The sequence below is a fragment of the Pleurodeles waltl genome, chromosome 4_2 (assembly GCF_031143425.1).
Source record: "Pleurodeles waltl isolate 20211129_DDA chromosome 4_2, aPleWal1.hap1.20221129, whole genome shotgun sequence".
NCBI classification, from domain to species: domain Eukaryota; kingdom Metazoa; phylum Chordata; class Amphibia; order Caudata; family Salamandridae; genus Pleurodeles; species Pleurodeles waltl.
Window position 1 is genome coordinate 313431347 of NC_090443.1, and position 26160 is coordinate 313457506.

The 26160-nt window shown below is 46.4% G+C and overlaps 1 protein-coding gene across 6 annotated transcripts in view; it reads right to left on the reverse strand.

The window, feature by feature from the left end:
- Positions 1 to 888: 888 nt before the first annotated feature.
- SGSM3 (small G protein signaling modulator 3) overlaps positions 889 to 26160 on the reverse strand; it is a 256141-nt gene continuing 230869 nt past the window's right edge. For all 6 annotated transcript variants that reach the window (XM_069231273.1, XM_069231269.1, XM_069231274.1 and 3 more), the window contains exons 20-23: positions 6414 to 6499; positions 5698 to 5820; positions 4820 to 4880; positions 889 to 2171 (exon numbers count right to left, since the gene is read on the reverse strand). In XM_069231273.1, coding sequence (XP_069087374.1) covers positions 2088 to 2171; positions 4820 to 4880; positions 5698 to 5820; positions 6414 to 6499 — 354 coding nt within the window. In that variant the 3' untranslated portion in view covers positions 889 to 2087. The remainder of the gene's footprint in view (positions 2172 to 4819; positions 4881 to 5697; positions 5821 to 6413; positions 6500 to 26160) is intronic.

Here is a 26160-nt window from a genome sequence, read left to right on the forward strand (position 1 = left end):
AGCTCAAACATCTACCTGTTTCAGTTAGGAGCGCTGCCACCCATGGAGTTCTGTTCCCTCCTCTAACTCAGATCTCTCTGCTACTCTGGTGTGCAGTCCACCATGGAGTAAAGAGCGGTCCAGATATTTACCTCCTCAACTGACCAATCAACTCTTGCTCCTCTAATATTAACTGCAAGGCTACTACATGATCAGTTCACGTCCAGATCCATGGACAATACAAGCCCTTCCTAAACTGGTTCCAGCTAGCTCAGGTACTCAGGAGAAGGAATGTCGAAGGTGCAGGCGCCCAGGCCAGCAGAGACCTAACCAGCCTTGCACAAAGACCTCTATTGCCTTAGGTTGCCGTAATGGATTCTTTCTTTGTAATCTCTCTGACAAACATGCATATAGGCTTCATACTTTTTCTGCACCATACACACAGTCTACATACACCCTTTACTCATAACTCACACAGATGGAAGTTAATGACCCTGGCTAGTGGAGCCTGGTAAAACCTCACGTAAGCACCTCCCTCTAAAAGGGAAGAGGAAAAAGCCATGTCTCTTCACTACAAATTAAGTTGACACCATCCCCAGAACCAGAAAGCCAGTAAAAAGGGAAACAGCCACTCTCTCAGGGAGGAGACACTCTTGATGCCCACATTGACTTTAAGGTACTGCTCATTCGTCTTAGTCTAAATTACCAGGGACACCCCAGAGCGAGTTCTTATGATTATTGGGCTCACTGATGGGAAATATAAAAACACAATGGTGGCACAAACAGGGAGAACAAAAGAGCAGGAAAATAAGCTCCCCAGAGCCAAGCATGGGACCTTTCATACTAATATCTAAGAGTCAGAGTGGAGTTTCACAGCTGTCACATTTTCATTGCCCAAGACCACACCTCTAAAAACATAAAGCCTTTATTTTCACGTTGAAAGGAGGAAAAACAAGGCAGTCCAGTGTGTGTCACAAATATGGAACTGACTGCACCAGTTTTTTAAGGTAGTGCTTTTACTTTCATAAGGTCCAATGGTTTTGGCAGCCTAGCGGCGTAAACGAGAGCTTCCCAAAGCAGCAGTGTAGCGTTTGGAAATGTGGAGAGGACACGAGGCTTTGAGAAGATCTTATGATGGTAGTAAAGGTGAGATATGCATATCACCAAGATAAAGTAACTCTACCACCTTGTCGTCTGGACTCCATGCTTCTAGTTCTGGTCTTTTCAGTTAAAAAACACTGCCATCAGATTTGTCTGTCCAATTGAATCCATGGAAGCAAGCCATGGCTCAACTCCCAGAACACATTTGGGTGTCCAATGCAAGCTCAGCCTGGAAACATGGTCTCCTTACAACAGGGAATGAGGCTGAAATATTATTCTCAGGGCTGATGACAGTTGCACTTGGGACAGAGCCATGGCACTGACATGGCTGAAGACCCTGCACCGTGACACATGTTGAGAACACAGCTGCAGGCGTGGGAAAGCCTTCCGGTATCCAGAACCTCAAGTTTTCCCTGACAGAGTCCTCTTAGATAAGCTTCACCGTGGTCCCAGAGAATCTACAGACAGTGGACAAAAATCGCATACTCATCCAGGAAAGTCACTGTAACCTGGTTCCTGCTTCTCGCAACCATGGGTAGATGCGGAGTTAAGCATAAGGCTGGTATCTACTGCTCCCTTACTGTCCCAAACGTCGGGTTGGTATCCCACCTTCACCCAATAGTGCATAACGCATTATCAGTTACAGTATAGGGTATAGCATGAGACTCATGACAGAAGGCAGACAGAACGCTGCTTTTAGCTCAAGCTCGGCTCCGGAACTGGACTACAGTTCTCTACTTTGCTCCCCAACATTCTAACAATTCCTGGGTCAGTGAGAGCTTCCGGGAAATGGCAAGAACTTGAGGCTGATGTGGAAACAACCACAGCTGGCCAGAATAGTTGAAAGCAAGAAGAAGTGCAGTGATGGATGCAAGGGCTTTGGCAGTGGAGTGAAAGTCTGAGTGTTTTTCAGTAGTGTTTCTGTTGAGTCCAAGGCTGGCCTGCCCTTGACGCTGCTTATATCCAGTCCATAGCATCCTCAAAGGGGCCAGGGTTGGGAGATGGGGTCAGCCGTCAATGTCCCAGCTGAAAAGATGATGTTTCACCAGCATGTCCTGCACACCTTCCTTTAGCGGTGGCTTCTCCTTCTCCTGTAGACAAACATAAATCTATTAATGACAAAGCAGAAGAATGTTATTAAAACAGTATTTCAGACCCAGGTGCTAAACTTATCGATTTCTGCCTTTGTTTCAAAGCGTGAATTTGTACAAATTGACAAGCAGCAGATCTGGCTGCCTTGCTGCTCTCTTGCTGTTATGCTGCCTTTTGCCCCCTCTTATGGCATTAAAGCCCTGGTCTCTCACAAAGCGCCTTGCAATAACATGTATGTGAGTTATCTGGCACACTTCAGCTGATCCTAATCAACCATGTCTGCTGACAATACTAGGATCAATCGTTCTGCACACACTCTTACATGCTGTCTTCAAATTTCCCTTTCACCAAACAGGGGCCGGATGTTTCTTTTCAGATTTTGCACCCCATCTATTATACAAGCTTTAAAAGTGATCTTTCACTCATGTTATTGCCCCCTGGCATTGCACAGAGGATAAGCACAGATATTTAGCTGTCACTAGAGAGTTTAAGACAGGTTAATGGAGGAAACTGACCACGTCTTCCATTATTTTCAAACATCCAACGAATCAGAGTGGGAGGGCATTCCGTAGCTCAGCACAAGGGACACAGGAATAGTGGTCACAGAGTTCAGACGCACTGTAGGTAGGTGTTTTTAAAAGATATTTGTTAATGGAACAAAGGGAGGCAGGGTGTTGAAAGACTCACAAAGGTATGTCTGGAAGAAGACTTTATGCATCAAGCGCATGACTCAGAATAATTCTCTTCCTCAATAGAAGCCAGTCAAAAAAACAGGAGCTTATCAGAGAATTGATCAAATGTTTTGCATGAAAGGAGCTCTTGTTGGCATATTTTTAATATGTTGCAGCCAATTTATGGAGGGTGCAGGAAGGTACAGACAAAGAGCATATCCAGCCTAGACTGAACAAATGCTTTAGGATTCTGAAGGAAAGACAGAGGCTGATCATTCTCATAATCCCAAGATGAAAAAAGGAGCTTTAGGAAACAAACAGCATTTGCGGTTGAAATGACAATACTCAAAGTACTGAGTGGCAAGTTCCTTGCTGTTTTGACTTTTGTCTTAAAATCGGCACTTATCGAGCAGGAAACCAATCGTTTAATGCCACGGCATGTTAATAGGATTTCAAATTTGCTGGGCTTTGACTTTAGGATTTTTGTGTTCATCCACCACCAAGTGACCTCAGGAGCAGAGGACCATTTATTAGCAGTGTCAGGCAACTTGAGCTCAGTATGACCTGGTGTCTCCAGCATATATGAAACATTTTATACTAAAAGACTGGAGGAAACATCCCAGGGCAATGGCCAAACCCTCATGGACCCTGCAGTTCACTTGTTTAGGCTGACAGTTTAAAGAACCAAGCTTATTTAAGATGAAAGACTCAAACTACTTTAGGGATGATCCGCTGAAGCTGATTTTATTCCAACGATGGGCAAGCGGTTTGTTGTAGGTTATGTTGAAGGCCACTGACAAGTCTGATAGAATCAGGGCCCTGACAGTGTCCTTGCCTGGATAAGTTAGTATGGAGATCTGCCTAAAGATCCCTGGGGTGGAGGGATCGAGGATCTATTTTTTTTTTTTTTAAGAGTCTTACCATAGCAATTTTGAAGTCATTTCAGTTTATGCTTAAGGATAAAGGCAAACATATCATATGATGGAGAAATGGCTCAATAGTTTCTTTCAGAGTTTTAACAAGTGGATCCTGTGCGTTTTACTTGAATAGCCAGAGAATGTGGTCATGGAGAAGAGATTATTAAAGTATTTATAATTGATAGGTGTATATTAAATACAACTCTTGACTAACAAATAGTGGGAAAAGTTCAGAGGGTGAAACATTGTTTTCTTTAAAAAGTATGCCAGAGCCACCACTCTCTTCAGTCAATGTGGGAATAACAGGATTCACATGTGCAGGTGGAGTGGAAAAGGCTTCAATATTTTTGAAAACCTCTCAAGAGATGATGGAAGCACTCATAATTGTAGCTAATAATTATTTAGCTAACAGAATACCTAATTGTAATGAGAATCTTTCAATTTGTCACGCATGTTTCCTCTTCCAGTTCTATTAGAGCTTTCTCAATATTAACAATCAGGACAAGTGCTGGATACAGACTTCGCTCTCATAGACCACAATCTTCTGCCTCAAGTGGTTCTCTCTTCTGACTGATGAGGTGGACTACCATAAACAATGGCAGATGTGGTTGTCATGTCAGTGCAAAGAAAAGGATGGTATCACCTTCTATGCTTCAATATGCTACTGTCAGCTACATAAAATATTTTCTGTAAGCCACCTTGAACTCTTATTAAAGGAGCAAGAAAGACTGCCTTGCAAAGGTGCTGTAGCATTCTACTTGGTGGCCACTGTGCTGAGCACCATGTTTGCCTATGGGTGGGAGCTTGGTCAGTGGTACCCTTTCTGTTGAAAACCATGATTAGGAGTGGGTTTTGATGTGAGGAGCCCATCTTCCCCAGGGTCACACAACAGAACTATATGATCTCAACAACACATCTGTGAAAGAAGCTTGGTTTCCTTGGCCTACTGAACGTGGAAAGGCTTCATGTTCACCAGCATTCTCCTCTCCTGGTCTGACTAGCAATGCAGGCTTTCTCCTAAACCAGGGCATTTTCCACTGAATCATACATACTTCTTACCTCTCGCTTGACAGGAAGTTCCCAATCCTGGGACAGGCTGAAAGCAAATTTACACAGGATCCTGGAAGGCAACAAGGGTATAAATAAGTTCATTCAGGTTAAATGATTACCTCCCTTCCTATCTTTTGAAATAGACACTCTGCCTCCACACATAGCGAAACCCGGGGGAGAATCCGGTGCTCCCTTCTTTTAGTAATAGGGCTAAACACCTCCAAACCTGATGCGACGTGTCTGTCCCCTACTAACAACTGGATACCCAGAAGCCCAGTAACTTTATGGGGGGTGGGGTGGGGGTGCTACCTATCTTCGGATTTTGTCTCTCACTGCAGGCCACATGAGGTAAATGTGAGGTGCTTGATTTTTTTATGTCTGATCCCAAAGTCAAAAGGCCATCTTCCATTTAGCAAAATGCTCCTGGCCTTTGTTCGCTCACTTCAGGAGTTTGGCTTCCTTCTCTTATATCATTCATTTTTCCTTTACTCCAGAGTTCATGTCTAAGACTTTTACGCTTCCCCCCCACAGGGTTTGTGGCTGCTTCACATCTTCCACAGACACAATACTAAAGAAGTGGCCTCCAGAACTATGCCCAATACGGCCGATGTGGCCTTCAGAACAGAGCACAGCATTCCAGATGTGAGCTCCAGAACTGGACACAATGCTCCGGAAGCTGCCTCCAGAACAGGAAACAATGCTGCAGGTGCAACTTCCAGAGATCAACAATAGACTAGATGTGCTGCATAAAAATAGGATATCACTACAGAAGTCATATTTGCTTTTCTAGGACACTGGGCAATCTGGATTACTTATGGAGTACCATTTCCCTCCCAGGTGCTTCTAACACAGCATCACACCTCCCCTATGAACACAAACCAACTGACCTGAGTTCGCATTTTATCTGGACCCAGCCAGGGCTGCGCAGGAATGACCAGGGCTGGTACCACTTCTCTACAGTCTGCAGGCTGGAGCACAGAACCTCCAACCACAGATGCATCACCTGCTCACTAGTGGGCAAGAAATAGAGACCGTATGAGAGACAGAATGAGTGTGTGTGTTCACACGCACACTTGTTGTGTAAGTGTGTGTGTGTGTGTGTGTGTGTGTATAATATATATAGAGAGGAAAAACAGGGAAATAAGAAAAGAGTGAAAGTAAAACGGGAGAGAATAAGGAGAATCAGAGATAGAAAAAAAGAAAAAGATAGGTGATAAGAGGAGAAAAAGACAGATAGATAGTTGATGAATGAGTAGGGAATAAGTGAAAAGAGGGAAGAAGGATATAGTTGAATGAGAGATGACTGAAATAAAGAGATGTGGACATAAAGGACGGAGGTGAGTGAAGGACAGATGATCAAGCGGAAAGAGATACACAAAGGAATGAATACAAAAGACTGGTCCCAGTGGACCCGTATATATATTAATGTGGCCTCTGGCTGCAAACATTTCCTAAGAGCCCAAATATTTATATAAATACATATTTACCCACTTAAAGGCTCAGTTTAACAAGTAGAGAAGTCCTACACACCCTTGGACTTTTTTTTTATTTGTTTATTTCGGATAATTTAATCCATAAAACACCCTTGGATTTAGGTACTCACTTGAGCCCAACACAGATCAGGGAGCGCAGCTTGACATCCATCTGGGCATGGGCTGAGTCATGGCTCATGTTCACCGACTGCACTGCCTGGTGGTGGGAGACAGAAGGCAGTGTGAGTAGTAAGGAGTTCATAGGTAAATCATGATGGTAAAATGATAGGAAGGTATGTGGTTGTCAGACAGAGTGAATTGTGAAGTAGGAGAGGGGTGGCGAGGCTATCGGACAGAAAGGGCAGGCCTGTAGGACAGTAGCTGTGGGGCTGAGCTGTTAGGCAGAAAGAAAGAGGTGGAGACTGTAGTGTTGGTACTTTGTGATGTCACTCAATTGATGTCAACTAGTCTTGCTAGGAATTCTTTGTGGATTGATGGGGGTGAATTCCATCAGTTGGTGAGCAGCCGTTGAAGTTAATGGTTGTTGAGAGAGGCATCTCACAACTCTACACTATTTTGATGAATAAAGCAGTTTAATTTGGATTCAGAGTTTGTGTCATTACAAGTTTGGTGAGGAGCTGTCCAAACAGCCGACGGCTCTAAGCATGTTAATCCCCCAGTATCTTCAAATCTTAAGATATTTCTAAGGTACAATGTTAAAGTTAAATGATTGCTTCTGAAACTTGAGCACCACCAATCAAAAGGTGTGCCAGGTCAACTTACTTTTTTTGTTAGAGATAATGAGACTGACCTCTACCAATAGTCACTCATTCCTGGGTATTGCGCTGTTGCCAACACACGCCTGCACGTACCCAACACCTCATGTGACTTGCACGTCATTCCACAGAAGCTTCTCTTGTATTCTTTGTCCTCCCTGGTCTCCTCACCATGCTGGACGATGCTGTTCTGTGCTTAACATACACTCTCTTTTGTCAGCTGTTTTGTAAGCTATGAAGCTAATATTTCCACATGGCAAAATATTCTATCAAGATGGGCAACTCCTTGTCTCTGCTCTCAGAAGAAATACATGTTTTCTACTTAGAGGCAACTTTTGTGGCACTATATTCTGAATTAAATGATTCTGATATACTAGCTACTCCTACATATTAAATTACTTCAGTGCAAGTCCTTGAACAGACTGGCTCCAATTCTTGTGGAGAGCCATGAATACGAACCCTTGATATAGCTTCACCACGTACTTTGATTGTTTGGAAATGCAAGGGACAAAAATAAGATAAACTTGGGGTACTTGGTGTACTTCATCACTTTGTTACTATTTTTCATTATCTGCTATTCATATCATGACCACAGTGCATCACATCAACCTTATTCCTCCAAATTAAGTTCTTTCAGTAGTGGGCAATGCTCACCTGTCATTGACCAAATAGAAAGAATATATTTTTAATTACATTGGTACAACTGAGGATGAAAGCATGGCAATATCTTCAGAAAAGCAAGAGTTAAATAACTTCGGGTCAGAAGGTTTAAGAGCGTATAATCAAATGCAAAAAAAACCGAAAGAGGTGCCCTAAATACTAATGTGTTTGTGAATGCTATTAATGACTTAGATAGAGAAAAAATGTTAATCTGTTTGTATTGCTGTCACATGCTACAATTTTTTTCCAACCTACCAATAACAAATTGGTCAACTGATGGCTGTATTAAAAAAAACGTGGCTATTACCTACAACTTTGGCATTTTACAGGAAGTGCCGATTGGTGATCAGGTAGGACTGCACACAAAAACAAGTAATCCAATGGAATCTCTGGGCTAGAGGAGACTCTCCTTTGTCATTTTGGTAAACAAATGGTGAATTGCTGGAAAAATGTGCTAAAGGTGCTTTACAACCAAATGAACAAGTTACCTTTGGTAAAGCTCTTTCTGGTGGATAGCAGATTCCTCAACTTTAGAATATCCCCAGGTGCCAAACTACATCCGGAAGATTAAAACAGCATTTTTTTACCATGTGCCGATAGGTGGTTTTGTGTGGTTTCGCACTAACTTTCTTTTTTTATGGAAGTGATGAACGGAGAGCATCCACCTGTATGAATATGTCAATTTCTTTCTTAACTCTGCCCATGCCATCAGATGCAGAGTCCAACAACAATCAGAGGTAACAATATTCAGATTCCTGGAAAAAAGCCATTCCTCAGAATAGGGAGGTGGGAGGACAGTGAGGAATCTGCAGTCAAATAGAGTACCCACCAGAAACAGTGTTACAGAAGATAAGTAAATTATTTTACTGAACAATACTTCTAATGGCAGACACCATAACAGTACCTCCCAAGGTGGTAGATCTGTGAAATGGCTCATATCAAAAAGCCCTGCAGTACTGAATGGGCAATTGCTCTTCAGTCAGACCTGGCTGTCAAGGCAGTAGTGGTTTGCAAATGTGGCATGGACACCCATGTCATGGTCTGACAGATGTCAGGGGCAAGAACTCCATGACCCAAGTGCTAGGAGCCTTGGCCCCAGTGAAATGGACTCAGAGTTCTTCTGGGGATTGCCTCTTAGCCAATGCATAGCAGATCTTCAGGACTATCCACATTGACAGAGTGCTGTTCTATACTGTATTGTCTTTCTCTGCCCGCGAGAACACCACAGAAGCTGATCATCACCGAGTAGTCTTTGATGCAATCAATGTAAAAGTCAAGGTCCTCTTAAGATCCAGCCAATGAAGTCTCTCCTCTTTCGAGGAGTGAGGCAGAGCAAGGAACATTGGAAGAGTAACTGATTGTCCATCATGAAAAAGAGTGACAACTTTAGATAAAAAGGCCCCCCTGGTCCTCAACATCAGTTGTCTGATGCAAGAGTTGTAGTTATCCTGACCAGGAATATAGATTTCTAAGTCAAGAGATGCAGAGGACAGCTGTGCATTGGTCGAATAACTTGCACAAGAGGAAAGTGAGACCAACTTAAGATCCCACTGTGTCATACCAAACAGTTTTGGGTAACATTTGTTAAACCTTTTAGAAATCATATCAGAACAGGTGACCTAAGCAAGTACGGCTGGTCTGGCAAATGCAAAAAATAAAAATAAAAATAAAAATAAAAGCTGACGGGACTGACAAAAAAGCCATTATTAGTGCCCAATGCAAGTCTTTGCTGGGCCAGAGATAAAACAAACAAGCTATCCAACAGTTTGGGCGGTTAACACATCTGTATTGCGGGTGACACAGAAGGCCACAAATCTGTCACAGCGCCTGGCGTACAAAGGTTTTGTAGAGGAACGCCTAACAGCAAGGATGACAACCATAACTTCAGGACGGAGATCCTATGCTGTCAACTGCTGCACTCATTCTACATGCAGGAAGGTGTACATAGTGCAGACATGAATGCAGAAACCTGCCCTGCTGCAACAGAAGACCCTCCTGAAGCAGGTGCCTGCTTAGTAGATGTTTATACCCAGAAGGTCTGGGTACCATTATCTCCTGGTCCAATCCAGAGCCACTAAGAAAACCTGGGCCTAGTCATTCCTGATCTTCCTCAGAACTCAAATATGGGAGAGGCTGAGACGGAAAGGCATACCAGAATCATGTGCTCCACATTAACGGGAATGCATCCCTGAGAGACAGCCTTCTTGGAAGCTCCAGCATTCAAATGTTTTGGCATTGTGTGTCCTTGACGGAGGTGAAATGATCTAGCCAGGATTCTTTCCACTCCTGGAAGACAATCTGTGCCACCTCATGTTGTAGCTGTCATTTATGATTCACTTATTGCTGCTGACTGAGTTTGTTCGCTCTGGCATTCAAAAACAACCTGCCAGGTAGTTCACAACCAGGGAAATACCGTGATGCACCAGAGACGAAGAACTTCTTGGCACACAACCCACAAATCCACCCTGCTTGTTGTAATACCATATGGCTGTAGTGTTGCCCTGGGAAACCTGAACCAGTCTCCCCTTGATGGACAGTAGGAAGGTGTTCATCACAAGGCAAATGGCCCGCATCTCCAACAGGTTGAGGTGGAGTCAGGTCTCTGGCAGAGAACAGAGACCATTGATGTTCACCTCTCTCAAATGACCTACTCAGCACAACAGCAACACATACATCCCCAACTTCAGCTCTGGGTGGGGCAGGGAGAGTTGTCTGCTGCTGGTTTATCTGACATTTGATATCTGTTGCAGTCTGCTGTGAGAGCTGAATCGAATCTGGCAGGTTCCCCAGTACTGACCCACTGAGACTTCAGCTTACACTGCAGAGCTGGCCTATGCCACCTGGCATAGTCGACAAGTAGCATCCAAGAGGCCAAGGGTTCTCAGAGCCACTCTCACTGAGGCCCAGGATGAGGCTAAAACATCAGGATCATGGCCCAAATGTTCTGAATTAGTTGTAATGGAGGGAAAGCCAGAGATCACACAGTATCCAGGATGGCTCCAATTAAAGGAAGCCTCTGTGAAGGAGTCAGGTGTGACTTCGGTAAGTTTATAGTGAACCCCAACGTTGTCAGGAAGTTCATTATTATCTAGAGGTGGCCCACGTCAGAGTGAGGCAAACCACCCCCTTCAACAGCCAATCGTTGATGTAGGAGAAAATTAGATTCTCCAATTTCTGAAGGTGTGCTGTGACCAGAGTCAATACTTATGTGTACACTCGAGGGGCACTGGTGAGGTGAAAGGGGAGCACAGCATCAACAATCAGAGGTAACAGTTTTCAGATTCTTAAATTGGGCCTTTTTAAAATCGAAAAAGGCCATTACAAAGAATATGGAGGTGGGAGGGCAGAGAGGAATCTGCAGTCAGGTAGAGTAACCACCATAATGAAAATGTCACTTACCCAGTGTACATCTGTTCGTGGCATCAGTCGCTGAGATTCACATGGTATGCATGAGCTCGCCATCTGGTGTTGGGTCGGAGTGTTACAAGTTGTTTTTCTTCGAAGAAGTGTTTTCGAGTCACGGGACCGAGTGACTCCTCCTTCTGTGCTCATTGCGCATGGGCGTCGACTCCATCTTCGATTGTTTTCCCCGCAGAGGGTGAGGTAGGAGTTGTACTATAGTAATAGTGCCCGCGCAATGAAAAATGTAAGTATGTACCTATTAAAGGATTTAAGTAATATATATACAAATGTACAAAATTGAAGGTAACTTCTGAACTGCTACAGGCTTCCGGGGAGGTGGGTGGGTCCATGTGAATCTCAGCGACTGATGCCACGAACAGATGTACACTGGGTAAGTGACATTTTCAGTTCGATGGCATCTGTCGCTGTAGATACACATGGTATGCATAGACTAGTAAGCAGTTAGTTCCCCATAAGCGGTGGTTTAGCCTGTAGGAGTAGAAGTTGTCTGAAATAGAGTTCTTAATACAGCTTGACCTACTGTAGCTTGTTGTGCGGATAGCACATCTATACAGTAGTGTTTGGTGAATGTGTGAGGCGTAGACCAAGTGGCTGCCTTACATATTTCCTGCATTGGGATGTTTCCTAAAAAGGCCATTGAAGCACCTTTTTTCCTTGTTGAATGTGCCCTGGGAGTAATGGGCAGTTGTCTTTTTGCTTTAAGGTAGCAGATTTGGATGCATTTAACTATCCATCTGGCTATACCTTGTTTTGATATTGGGTTACCTGCATGAGGTTTTTGGAATGCAATAAATAGCTGTTTAGTTTTTCTGATGTTCTTTGTTCTGTCAATGTAGTACATTAATGCTCTTTTGACATCTAATGTATGTAGTGCTCTTTCAGCCACAGAATCTGGCTGTGGGAAAAATACTGGTAGTTCTACCGTTTGATTTAGATGGAATGGTGAAATAACTTTTGGTAAAAATTTTGGATTAGGTCGTAGGACGACCTTATTTTTATGTATTTGTATAAAAGGCTCTTGTGTTGTGAACGCTTGAATTTCACTTACTCTTCTTAGAGATGTAATGGCGATGAGAAAGGCAACTTTCCAGGTTAGGAATTGTATTCCGCAAGAGTGCATGGGTTCGAAAGGTGGGCCCATGAGTCTTGTTAGAACCACGTTTAGGTTCCATGAAGGAACAGGTGGTGTTCTTGGTGGTATAATTCTTTTAAGCCCTTCTATAAATGCTTTGATAACTGGTATCCTATACAAGGAAGTTGAATAGGTAGTTTGCAGGTATGCAGATATTGCTGCAAGGTGTATTTTAATAGAAGAGAAGGCTAGCTTTGCTTTTTGTAAATGGAGCAAGTAATTTACTATATGTTTTGGAGTTGCATCTAGCGGTTGTATCTGATTATGATGGCAGTACCAAACAAATCTTTTCCACTTACTTGCGTAGCAGTGTCTAGTGGATGGCCTTCTGGCCTGCTTTATGACTTCCATACACTCTTGGCTAAGTTGTAAGTGTCCGAATTCTAGGATTTCAGGAGCCAGATTGCTAGATTCAGCGATGCTGGGTCCGGGTGTCTGATCTGTTGGTTGTGTTGCGTTAACAGATCTGGTTTGTTGGGCAGTTTGATGTGTGGTACTACAGACAGATCTAGCAGTGTTGTGTACCAGGGTTGTCTTGCCCAAGTTGGTGCTATTAAAATGAGTTTGAGTTTGTTTTGACTCAATTTGTGTACTAGGTAAGGAAGGAGAGGGAGAGGAGGAAAAGCGTAAGCAAATATTCCTGACCAGTTCATCCATAGGGCATTGCCTTGGGATTGCTTGTGTGGGTATCTGGACGCGAAGTTTTGGCATTTTGCGTTCTCTTTTGTTGCAAATAAGTCTATTTGTGGTGTTCCCCAGAGTGTGAAGTAGGTGTACAGAATCTGTGGGTGGATTTCCCATTCGTGGACTTGCTGGTGATCTCGAGAGAGATTGTCTGCCAGCTGATTCTGGATCCCCGGAATAAACTGTGCTATTAGACCAATCTGATGGTGGATTGCCCACTTCCATATTTTTTGAGCTAACAAGCTTAACTGCGTTGAATGTGTTCCTCCTTGTTTGTTTAGATAATACATCGTTGTCATGTTGTCTGTTTTGACAAGGATGTATTTGTGGGTTATGATTGGTTGGAAAGCTTTTAGTGCTTGAAAAACTGCTAATAATTCTAGATGATTTATATGCAGTTTTGTTTGATGTATGTTCCATTGTCCTCTTATGTTGTGTTGATTGAGATGTGCTCCCCACCCTGTCATGGAAGCATCTGTTGTTATTACGTACTCTGGCACTGGGTCTTGGAAAGGCCGCCCTATGTTTAAATTTATACTGTTCCACCATAGAAGCGAGAGGTAAGTTTGGCGGTCTAGCAACACCAGATCTAGAAGGTGACCCTGTGCTTGAGACCACTGTGAGGCTAGGCACTGTTGTAAGGGCCTCATGTGCAGTCTTGCGTTTGGGACAATGGCTATGCATGAGGACATCATGCCTAGGAGCTGTAGTATTGTTCTTGCTTGTATTGTTTGGTTTGGAGACATGTGTTGAATGACCCTGTTGAAATTGTGGATCCTTTGTGGAGTTGGCGTTGCTACTCCTTTTGTCGTGTCTATTATGGCTCCTAGATATTGCTGTACTTTGCTTGGCAGAATGTTTGATTTTGCAAAGTTGACGGTGAACCCTAGTTTGTAGAGGGTTTGTATGACTTGATTTGTGTGGTTTGAGCATTGTGTGAGCGAACTGGTTTTGATTAGCCAGTCGTCTAGATACGGGAACACATGTATTTGCTGCCTTCTGATGTGTGCAGCGACTACTGCTAGGCATTTTGTGAATACTCTTGGAGCGGTTGTTAAACCAAAAGGCAATACTTTGAATTGGTAATGTATTCCTTTGAATACAAACCTTAGATATTTCCTGTGTGATTGATGTATTGGTATATGGAAATATGCGTCCTTGAGGTCTAGGGTTGTCATGTAGTTGTGTTTTTTGAGCAATGGTAACACTTCTTGTAGTGTGACCATGTGAAAGTGGTCTGATTTGATGAATGTGTTTACTACTCTGAGGTCTAGAATTGGTCTCAGTGTTTCGTCCTTTTTTGGTATCAAGAAGTACAGTGAATAAACTCCTGTGTTTATTTGTGTGCTTGGTACTAATTCTATTGCATTTTTTTGCAGTAGTGCTTGAATTTCTATCTCTAGAAGCTGTGAATGGTATTTTGTTAAATTTTGTGATTTTGGTGGTATGTCTGGAGGGAATTGCAGGAATTCTATGCAATAACCATGCTGGATAATTGCTAGGACCCATGTGTCTGTAGTTATTTTGTCCCATGCTTCGTAATATTGACGTATCCTCCCCCCCACTGGTGTTGTGTGGGAGGGGTGTGTGACATGTGAGTCACTGCTTGTTGGTAGTGGTTTTGGGGCTTTGAAATCTTCCCCTATTCCTAGGGAATTGCCCCCCTCTATACTGGCCCCGAAAACCTCCCCTGTACTGTCCCTGGTAGGTGGGCGGTGCGGACTGTGAGGTGCTAGCTTGTGTGGCCTGACCCCGAAACCCTCCTCTAAAAGGTGTTTTGCGGAAGGTGTTATAAGATCCTCTGCTCTGCGGGGAATAGAGTGCGCCCATGGCCTTGGCAGTGTCAGTGTCTTTCTTGAGCTTTTCTATGGCTGTGTCGACCTCCGGACCGAACAGAAGTTTTTCGTTTACTGGCATGTTAAGCACTGCCTGCTGAATTTCTGGCTTGAATCCAGACGTCCTGAGCCATGCGTGCCTACGGATGGTAACCGACGTATTAATGGTTCTTGCGGCCGTGTCTGCTGCATCCATGGAGGAGCGTATTTGATTGTTGGAAATGTTTTGACCCTCCTCAACAACCTGTTTTGCTCTTTTTTGCAGATCTTTTGGGAGATGTTCAATGAGATGCTGCATCTCATCCCAGTGGGCTCTGTCGTATCGCGCTAGCAGCGCTTGTGAATTTGCGATGCGCCACTGGTTTGCTGCTTGGACAGCAACCCTCTTCCCGGCTGCATCGAACTTCCTACTTTCTTTATCTGGGGGAGGTGCATCCCCAGAAGTGTGTGAGTTTGCCCGTTTTCTGGCAGCCCCTACCACCACAGAGTCTGGTGGCAGCTGAGAGGTGATGAATACAGGGTCCGTAGGAGGCGCCTTATACTTTTTGTCCACCCTAGGCGTCACTGCCCTACTTTTAACTGGCTCCTTGAAAATGTCCTTTGCATGGCGTAGCATGCCTGGGAGCATCGGCAGGCTTTGGTAGGAGCTGTGGGTTGAAGAGAGGGTGTTAAATAAAAAATCATCCTCTACTTGTTCCGAGTGTAGTTCCACATTATGGAATAGTGCTGCTCTAGCCACCACTTGTGAGTAGGCTGTGCTGTCTTCCGGTGGTGATGGCCTAGTTGGGTATGTGTCTGGGCTGTTATCAGACACTGGTGCGTCGTACAAGTCCCACGCATCCTGATCTTGTTCATCGTGGCTCATGGCGGTGTGAGCTGGCGAATGTGACGGGGTGTAAGTTGGCGAAGCCGGAGTTACAGGTGGAGGCGAGGGAGGAGGTGTTACCTTTTGTGCTGTTTGTTGCTGAGGAGTAAACTGAAGCGTTCTCTTTCGTTTGACAGGTGGAAGGGTACTGATCTTCCCAGTCCCCTGCTGAATAAAGATACGCTTTTGCGTGTGATCCACGTCAGTGGATTGCAGTTCTTGTTCAAATCTATGTTTCTTCATTTGAGAAGACATAGAATGCTCTTCAGTGTAGGAGCCAGAAACAGGGTCTGATGTCGCTTTTTTCGGCTCCGAAAACCCTGTCGATTGTTTTTTCGGCTCCGAGGTAACCTTCCTCTTTTTCTGTGCCGAAAATTCTTGGCCTCTATGGTCTTCGGCGCCACTGTCTCGGCGTCGATCCGTGTCGACACCGAACTCTCGGTGTCGATGCTTCTGTTTAGCACTCTCTCGGTCTCGAGGAGGCTGCGTGCCGGTGTCTCGACCGGAGTCGGACGATCTCGGCACTGAATGGGCCTTTTTCGGTGCCGATTGTTGGTCACCGAGAATTTGGGTGGAGCCATGGCCGGTTGGCAGTGGCGTCCCCTGGGCCTTCTTTCCTTTTTTAAGGTTTGATCTCGACGTCTTACTCACAGTTCTTGTAGAGTGTAGCTCGTCGGAGTCTGAATCCTGGATGGAAAAGGATTCCTCCTGTTCCTCTTCTGTCTCGAACTGTCGACGCTCTTTTGGCGTGGACGCCATCTGCAGTCTTCTCGCTCGACGGTCGCGCAGAGTTTTTCGGGACCGGAACGCCCGACAGGCCTCACAGGATTCTTCGCTGTGCTCGGGTGACAGGCACAGATTACAGACCGAGTGTAGGTCCGTATAAGGATATTTGTTGTGGCATTCGGGGCAGAATCGAAACGGGGTCCGTTCCATCGGCGTTGTCCTCCACGCGGTCGGGCCGACTAGGCCCCGACGGGGTGCCGAAATCTACCCCGAAGGGCACCGAAGCGCTTCGATGTTCAACGCGTCGTCGTATGTGTCTATCCCTAACCGGATCGCAACGATACCGTCGAAAATCTTCCGTTTTCAGCTATCTTTCCGTTCCGAAACTCGGAGCGACAGGAACACGTCCGAACCCGATGGCGGAAAAAAAACAATCGAAGATGGAGTCGACGCCCATGCGCAATGAGCACAGAAGGAGGAGTCACTCGGTCCCGTGACTCGAAAACACTTCTTCGAAGAAAAACAACTTGTAACACTCCGACCCAACACCAGATGGCGAGCTCATGCATACCATGTGTATCTACAGCGACAGATGCCATCGAACACAGTGTTACTGAAGGTAAGTAAATTGTTTTTCTGAACAATACTTCTAATGGCAGATTCCTTACGTTTAGAACACACACCACAGCAGTACCTCCCAAGGTTGTAGGTCTGAAATGGCTCATATCCAAAAAGCCCTGCAGTACTGAATGGGCGATTGCCCTTCAGTCAGACCTGGCTGTCAAGGCAGTAGTGGTTTGCGAATGTGGCATGGACACCCATGTCATGCCCTGACAGATATCAGGGGCAGGCACTCCATGAGCCAAAGCAGTGCTAGCAGCCTTAGCCCTATTGAAATGGGCTCCGAATCCATCTGGGGACTGCCTCTTAGCCAATGTGTAGCAGATTTTCAGGACTTATCCACATTGACACTGTTCTATACTGTATTGTCTTTCGCTGCCCCAGAGAACCCCACAAAAGCTGCTCATCACCCAGTGGTCTTTGAAAATGGAGTGAAAACGCTCTTGGTCTATTCCAAACCTCAGGCAGCATTTGGGATACTGCTGGATGGGTACATGAAAGTATGCATCTTGCAGATCCAAAGCCACCATCCAGTTGCCTAAATGTGTGGAAAAGAGAACCTGGGACAACGTGAGCACTGTGAATTTGTCCTTCCCCAAGTAGGCATTCAGAGGGCAGAGATCTAATATATGATGAAGGCGCCCATCCTTCTTCAGTACAAGAAAACTGAAGGAGTACAACCAGTTCCCATTTCTAAGGCTGGATCCCTCTCTATTGCTCCTTTGGCCAACAGAGGCTCCAACTCTGGAACAACATTGGAAAGATACTCCTCTGAAAACTGATTTGATGTAAGTGAATGATGATGTGATCAGAAAGGAAAGGCATGGCATAGCCAGTCAGAGTCTCAAGGACCCTCTTTGGGATGGTATGCTTCGTTATTCCTGGATAAAATGTCTGATCCAGCCTTACAAAGGGTGGTTGTGTATGACTAAGGGCAATCTAAAGTGGTTTGGAGATTGCTGCTGTAGGGCTAGGAGACTGAGAAGTTTGTTGCCCCATGTCATCTGGACATTGCCTGCTTGATCCACATTCCCAATCCCAAAAGGAACAGAGTGCCTGTTGTGGAGGCCATAGGCCCTGGCACCAGTGGTACACCAAACTTTTGGCGTATCCCCAAAAGGGAAAAAACTGCTGTGAAAATTGCCTAGTAAGAGAAGAAAGACACAAGGATGGGCCATGGCCCTGCTGACTTTTAAGCGTACAGGGCTGAATCAGCTTTCTCGGCAAAAAGAAAAGATCTGTCAAAAGGCAGGAACACAAGTGATGCCTGCATGTCTCCAGAGTGGGTCTCATCCAAGTGTGACACTGCAGCATCAGCTAGTTCAGACTGCTTTGCCCAAACAGTCGTATCTAGTCAAGAGGTATTTGGCTGTATCCAGACTATCCTGGATGGTCTGAGCCAGCAAGGCCCAAAGTTCTTTAGGGACTGCCAGCAAGATCTCTCTGAACGTGTCCCAGAGGGTATTGACCCAAAAGACAGCTGCCACTTATCGACCACAGGGCTAGCCTGGCCAATAAAAACATTGGTTTCCTGAATGCCTCAATTCTCTCGACTTTTTTTTGGGGGGGGTATGGAAATAAATGAGGTTAACCCTGCTGGTGAAGCTTGAGCAACCAGACTTTCTGGGGTATGATGTTGCATTCAAAAGTCAGGGTTGAATGATGCTGGAATATGGCATTTGTCTACCTGCTAGTTCACCGGAGGGCAAGAACAAGCCTTAGCCTGGTTACCCAGTAATAGGTCTGTCAGGACCTCACTGAATGGTAGTAGACGTTCAGAGGAAGCTTGTCGAGGCTAAAGAACTTCAGTAAGAACGTTTGTTTTGACTGCTGTAGGAGGAGTCAGCTGTATCACTTTTCACCATAGCAAAATAAATGCTCTCCTTTGTTAATAGTCCAGGAGGCAAACCAGCCCAGTATCCAGGAAAATGTCCAACCCCCTGGCCTCCTCCATATCTCTGTGAAAGTTGTCATCATCATAGTGCAGTGGTAATTCATCCAATCATCTCCATCATAATCTTCAAAGGCTGGCAGAGTCAGAACCAAAAAGCTGCTGAAGGGCCGTTCCGTGTCAGAGGCATTGTCCTGTCAGATCTGGATTGTACACTGAATATGTGTAGGAGGCTGGCCTGATTTGTAGTCGGTAACAAAGGTACTTACACCTTATACCAGGTCCAGTTATCCCTTATTAGTGAAATGTAGTCAGTGTCTAGAAGCCAGGCTGTCTAGAGGTAGCTGTAGGCAGAGCAGCCAAGGCTGAACTAGGAGACATGCAAAGCTCTTGCAGTGCCGTTGTAGACACAGAGGGGGTCATTCTGACCCGGGCGGGCGGCGGATGCCGCCCGCCTGGCGGGAACCGCCAAATGGCCGCTCCGCGGCCAGAAGACCGCGGAGGCCATTCTGACTTTCCCGCTGGGCCGGCGGGCGCCCGCCAGCCCAGCGGGAAAGGCCCTGCAACACAGAGGCCGGCTCCGAATGGTGTTGCAGGGGTGCGACGGGTGCAGTTGCACCCGTCGCGATTTTCACTGTCTGCTATGCAGACAGTGAAAATCATGCTGGGGCCCTGTTAGGGGGCCCCTGCACTGCCCATGCCAGTGGCATGGGCAGTGCAGGGGCCCCACGACACCCGTTCCCGCCATCCTGTTCCTGGCGGTAAAAAACGCCAGAAACAGGCTGGCAGGAAGGGAGTCGGAATCTCCATGGCGGCGCCGCCATGGAGGTTCAGCCCAGGCAGGGGAAATCAGGCGGGAAACTGCCGGATCCCCTTTTCTGACTGCGGCTTTACAGCCGCGGTCAGAATGGGCACTGAAGCACCGCCAGCCTGTTGACGGTGCTTCCGTGGCCATCCACCCTGGCGGTCCATGACCGCCAGGGTTGGAATGAGGGCCAGAGTACTTACACACATGAAAGACAATACTCAGTGTTACAAAAATAAAGGTACTTTATTTTAGTCACACAATGCCAAAAATACTTTGTAGGCTATACTCCCTTAGGAGTTAAGTAAATAACACAATATATACACTAGTAACCATAAATAGGTAAGTACACAGAAGGAAAACAGTGCAAATAGTGAAAATCACAATAGGTTGCAATGGGCCGAGGGGGAACACAAACCATATACTAAAATAGTGGAATACAAAAGTCGTTTTCCCACCTAGGAAAGTGTAGTGTGTAGAGGGGTGCTGGGAGTGTAAGAAAACACCAAAGGTAAGTAATGTACCCCACCCCAGAGCCCAGAAAAGCAGGAGTAAAACACAGCAAGTTTCCTAAAACACAATAGAAGTCGTGATAGAAGATAATGCAAGAACCGGAAGAGACTGCAAGATGCCAACAATGGATTTCTGGACCTAAAGACCTGTGGAAGAAGGGGACCAAGTCCAAGAAGCACTGAAGAGTCCAGGGAGAACAGGAGACCCTGCTAACCCGGATGAAGGTGCAAAAGTGGAACCACCGGTGAGAAGAGAAAGTTGGTATTGCATCAAAGAAGACAGATATGGGTTTCCGTTGGTGCAGAAGATGTCCCAACCGAATGGATGGATGCAGTCTGGATTCCGCAAACAAATCTTGGCACACGCAAAGCTCGCGGTTAGCGGAAAATGGCACTGCCCGGAACCAGGAGGGACCTGGTGGACTCTACCCAGGAGGCAGAGGGGGCTCTCAGCAACTCAAAGAGCCCTCAGAAGACCAGGCAGCGTGCACAGGAGTCCCACAGCACGGGGACAAAGAAGGTGCAAATGGAGGCCTACACAGCACAACACAAAGAATTCCCACGCTGCCGGAGACCCACTCAGGAAGCTGTGTGTCGCACAATGAAGTGCTGGGGACCTAAGCTGTGCTGTGCACAAAGAACTTCTTAGAAGGTCGGACACAAGACTTGGCAACTGCAAGTCACGTGGTGCATGGGGGGTCTTGCGTGGGGAAGCAAGCCCTTACCTTCACCAAAGTTGGACAGCTGGACAGTGGGACTGCCGGAGTCACTTTAGTCCACCACCCGTGTTGCTGGATCCACACCTTTTGTTTTGAGAGGGGTCCAAGCCACCGGTCGTCGTGCAGAGAGGTGCCTGCTGAAGCAGAGAAGTGACTCCGTCACTCCATGGGAGATTCCTTTGGTTCTTTTGGTGCAGGCTGAAGACAGGCAGCCCTCGGAGGATGCATGACCTGGAAACTGTTGCAGTTGCTGGCAGGAGCTGAAGATACAGTGTTGCAGAAGTCGTCTTTGCTTCTTTGTTGCAGTTTTGTAGAGTTCCTGGTGCAGTCATCAAATGATCCGTCGGTAGAAGATGAAGTAAAGGATGCAGAGGATTCCCGCTGGAGTCTTGCAATCAGAATCTGAAGAAACACCCAGAGGAGAACCCCAAATAGCCCTGAGAGGGGGATTGGCCACCTAACCAGGTAAGCACCTATCAGGAGGGGTCTCTGACATCACCTGCTGGCACTGGCCACTCATGTGCTCCCAGAGTGCCCCACCAACTTGGAATCCAAGATGGCAAAACCCAGGGACACTCTGGAGGATTTCTGGGCACCACCCCTGGGGTGGTGATGAACAGGGGAGTGGCCACTCCCCTTTCCTTTGTCCAGTTCCGCGCCAGAGCAGGGACTGGGGGTCCCTGAACCGGTGTAGACTGGATTATGCAAAAGGGCACCATCTGTGCCCTTCAAAGAATTTCCAGAGGCTCTGGGCGGATACCCCTCCCATGCCTGTAACATCTAGTTCCAAAGGGAGAGGGTGTAACACCCCTCTCCTAAAGGAAATGCATTGTTCTGCCTTCCTGGGATTGAGCCCACAGGAGGGCAGAAGCCTTTCTGTGAGGTGGAAGCAGCTGGGGCTGAAGTGAAGACCTCAGAAGACTGGCATGGCAGTGCTGGGGGGTCCATGGTGGAGCCCCCCAGGTGCATGGAATTGTGCAACCAACACTGGAATCAGTACTGGGGTACAATTCCCAGTTGTTAGACACCTCACATGGCCTTACATATTCAGAGTTACCACTTTGAAGCTGTACATAGGTATTGACCTATGTGCAATGCATACTTAAAATGGCGTCCTGCACTCACGAAGTATGGGAAAATGGGCCTGGACAACGTGGTGGCACCTCTGCTAGTGCAGGGGTGCCCTCACACACAGGTATTTTACCCCCAGCCTTCAGGGTCTGAAGGTTTGATAAAGAGGTGTCTTATAAGTGACCTGGTGCAGTGAAAATGGCTGCGAAATAGTGCATGCACTATTTCACACAGGCTGCAATGGCAGTCCTGAAGAAGCCTTTGTATGGCTCCTTATGGGTGGCAAAAGAAATGCTGCAGCCCATAAGGATCCCCTAGAACCCCAATGCCCTGTGTGCCTAGGTACCACATTCTAGGACTTATAATGGGGGACCAGTATGCCAATCTGGAGTGAAATACTGGGTTACCAGTATGTTATTACAAATTTGGAACCAGAGAGAGCATAAGCACTGGAGTTCTGGTTAGCAGAACTCCAGTGACACAGGTAAGCATACTGACAAAAACAGTGAAACAGACTGACAAGTAGGCCACAAACCATGAGCACTAGGGTCCTGTCTAGCAGGATCCCAGTGACACAGTTAAAACACACTGGCAAACACTGACAAACAGGCCCAAAATGGAGGTAACCATGTTAGAAAGAAGCTACTTTTTTCACACTGTGTGCATCGAGGTGAACTGAGTCATGACCTTGGTTGAGACAGATGAATTTGCTAGTAGTCAGACAACTACTGGAACAGCATCCTCCTCCAGCACCGATGGCCTCAGAAATGGTGCGGATTCTGAAGGGACCAGCTTGGACTTTGGAGCCAGAGTTGGAGGCACCAAAGCTGGTGTAGAACCTGAGGTGGGTTCAGGGGTACAGACAGCATGCAAGACTGATCTGCCAGCAGTAACACAACTGAAGGCTCTGTAGATACTTGGGGTATAAAGGTGCACCAAAGGGAACCTTCAGGGTGCCGAAGATGCACCATATGGCTTCCTTGAAGACCTCAAACAGAGGTGATGTCACCAATCGCTGAGGAAAATCTTAGTGCATCAGGATCGCCAGCGGAATTGCCTCCTCAGCACAGGACCAAGATCTAAGAGGCACCCCAACCTTCTCATAACTTCTCAGGAAGAGAAATGCAGGTTACTTACTTATGGTAATGGTGATTTTGTAGAGACTATCTAGCTGCAGATTCCTCCCCTTTTGAATATTCCCCTGGTGTCAGATTGAGTCTGGAAACTTTTCAGCAGTACCTTTGAGTGCTGATATCTGGCACTGTGCGGCTCTGCACTAAGGTGTTCCGCCCTGGAAATTACGTATGGAGTCTATACTACTGCCACTTGCATGTGGACATCAGCTGCTTTAGACACTGTACATGCCTTCAAATGCAGAGTCTCAAAAGCAAACTAGTGTGACCAGCGTGCAGATTCCTACAATCAAGATCTTACTCATGGATAGAGGCCAACCACAGAATAGGAGGATGAGAGGGCCATGGAGAAATCTGTGACTAGATATACTCTCTACCAGAAAGAGCCTTACTGAATGTAAGTACCTTATTATTCTGACAGAGATGTCTAGTCGCACATTCTTAATCTTTTGAACAGATACCAAATAAGTACCTATTCAGATGTTGGTCTGTGGATGAATTCAAATCAGAAAGTCCTGCAGGACTGAGTAGGCAAAATGCCACTCTTGGTGAACCTGACTGTCCAGACGATAGTGCTTCGAATAATGCATGGAGGCCCATGTAGCCACCTGGCAAATGTCCAGGACAGGGACTTTGCTTACAAACGCAGTGGTAGCAGCTCCTCCTTAGAATGAGCATGCAGTCCTTACGGAGAGCATGCAGTCCTTACGGAGGCTGCTGTTTAATCAGTAAGTAGCAGATCTGAATGCAGGGCACAATCTGGCGAGAGATGGTCACCTTCTGCATAGCTTTGCCTTTCTGCACTTCAGAGCTGATAACCCACTTGGTGTCTTTGGTACGATCCAAGTAAAAGCTCACAGCTCTTTTGGGGTCCAAGAGACGGTGTCTTTCCTCCTCTTTAAAGAACATAGATCGCTGGCAAGGTGATGTTTTGACTGAAGAACAGCTGTGAAGAGGTTTAAATGGAGTGCACATCAGAAATGTGAGGACCAAGTTAAGGCCTCACTGTGGCATGGTAAAGGTACTTGTAAATCTTTTTTGAAAAAATATAACTGGAGGCTTTAAACAAAGAGGGATGATCCAGCAAGCGCAAAAAAAAGACGAAACAGCAGAAAAGTACCTTTTAATTGTGCTCAGAGCAAAGTCTTGGTGGGCAAGGTACAAAACAAACAACAAAACGTCAGTCAAATAAATTTGCCTCAAGGGGGGTCTATTTGCCAAGTACTACACCAAGCCACAAATCTTATTTGTCCCAAAGACAGCCGTATAGATTTTTAATCAAGTGGCACCTGACTGCCAAGGTGACATCAACCACCTCCAGAGGAAGGCCTAAAGAGTTCAGCTGCCACCGCTCAATCGCCAGCCATCAAGATGGAGATGAGGAGGCCCGGCTGCAGAACCCTACCTTGCTGCTGTGACAGATCATCCCGGAAGGAGCTGCTTAATTGGAGGACAGATGTCCATGCCAAGGAGTTCTGAATACTGTAAACTCTGTGCCCAGTCCAGAGCCACTGGATTACTTGGGCCCGGTTGGTCCTGATCTTCTTGAGAACTTGGGGCAGGAGTGGCATTGGCGGAAAGGAATACCGGAGTCTCGAGTTCCACTTGAGGCGCCTTGGAAACTGCAACGTGCAGAAGTGCTGGCAATGCGCATTCTTAGCAGTAGCAAATAGATCATGTCAAGGTTCCCCCCATTCATGGAAGAGATCTCACTCCACCTCTGGGTGTAAGTGCCACTCATTATCTGCCAAGCACCGATGGTGGAGTTCATCCACCCAGGCATTCAATGATCCTGCCAGGTTGTTCACCATTAGGTAGAATATTCTGTGGTCCAGCCAATTCCAGAGGCACAAGGTCTCCACGCACAGGGACCATGATCCCACCCCCGCCCTGTTTGTTGAAGTACCATATAGTGGAGGTGTTGTCCATGAGCATCAGTACCAGTCTCCCACTGATGTATGGAAGGAAGGCTTTCAACGACAAGTGGATGGCCCTGAGCTCCAGAAGGTTGATATGGAGCCAGGTCTCTGCTGGAGACCAGAGGTCTCTGATCTCTACCTCTCCCAGATAGCCACCCCAAACTAGAAGCAATGCATTGGTCAATACTGTCAACTCTGTGTGGTGAAGGGATAGGGGCCTGCTCCTGACCCAATCACAGTCCAGTAACCACCACTGCAGATCTTTTGGCGTCTCTTCCAAAATCTGAACATGGTCAGTGAGATCTCTGTGAAGTTGGACCTAGCAGAGCTTCAGATGCCACTGCAGAGGACTCAAATGCCACCTGGCATTTCCAATCAGCAGGATGCAGAAGGCCAACAATCCCAGTGGCCTCAGTGGGCCTCACTGACATCCAGGACCGAGGCTGAAAGACCCGGATCATAGCCTGAATGCTACGGACTCTATTTCCTGGGGGAAGGCACAAAAGTGAACCATGACCAGATCGTCTCTGATCTGGTGGAGCATCTGAGAACGAGTCAGGTGTGAATTTGACTTGATCGTGAACCCAAAAAAAATGACAGGAGGTTCGCTGTAGTCTAGAGATGGTTGATGACTGCCTGGGGCCAGCCTGCTTACAAACAGCAGGTTGTCAAGGTAGGAGAGGACTGGAACCCCTGACCTCCAAAGATGTGTTGCCACCACTGCCATGATTTTTGTCAACACTGGAGACCAAAGGAGAGTGCAGCAAACTGAAAATGTTTCTGTCCCACCACAAATCGCAGGTAGGGCCAATGAACCTGCAGGACAGGTATATGGAAAATTGAGTCCTGCAAAGTCAACGCCAACATACAGGCTCAATGGTTGAGGGCAGACTACACATCTGGGACAGTGTGAGCATTTTGGATGTGCGAGGTGGGGCAGCAATGGGATTAGTGGACTGGGCAGCCAGTTGACCTAGACTGCAGAAGCAGTTGGCACCACGGCTGTGAAACAGCTGGGATCAATGCTGGGGATGGATTGGCTGATGGTATGGGGTACCTCCCTCGCAGCCACAAAAGGAACAGTACGGCTCATGTGGTTAGCGAGG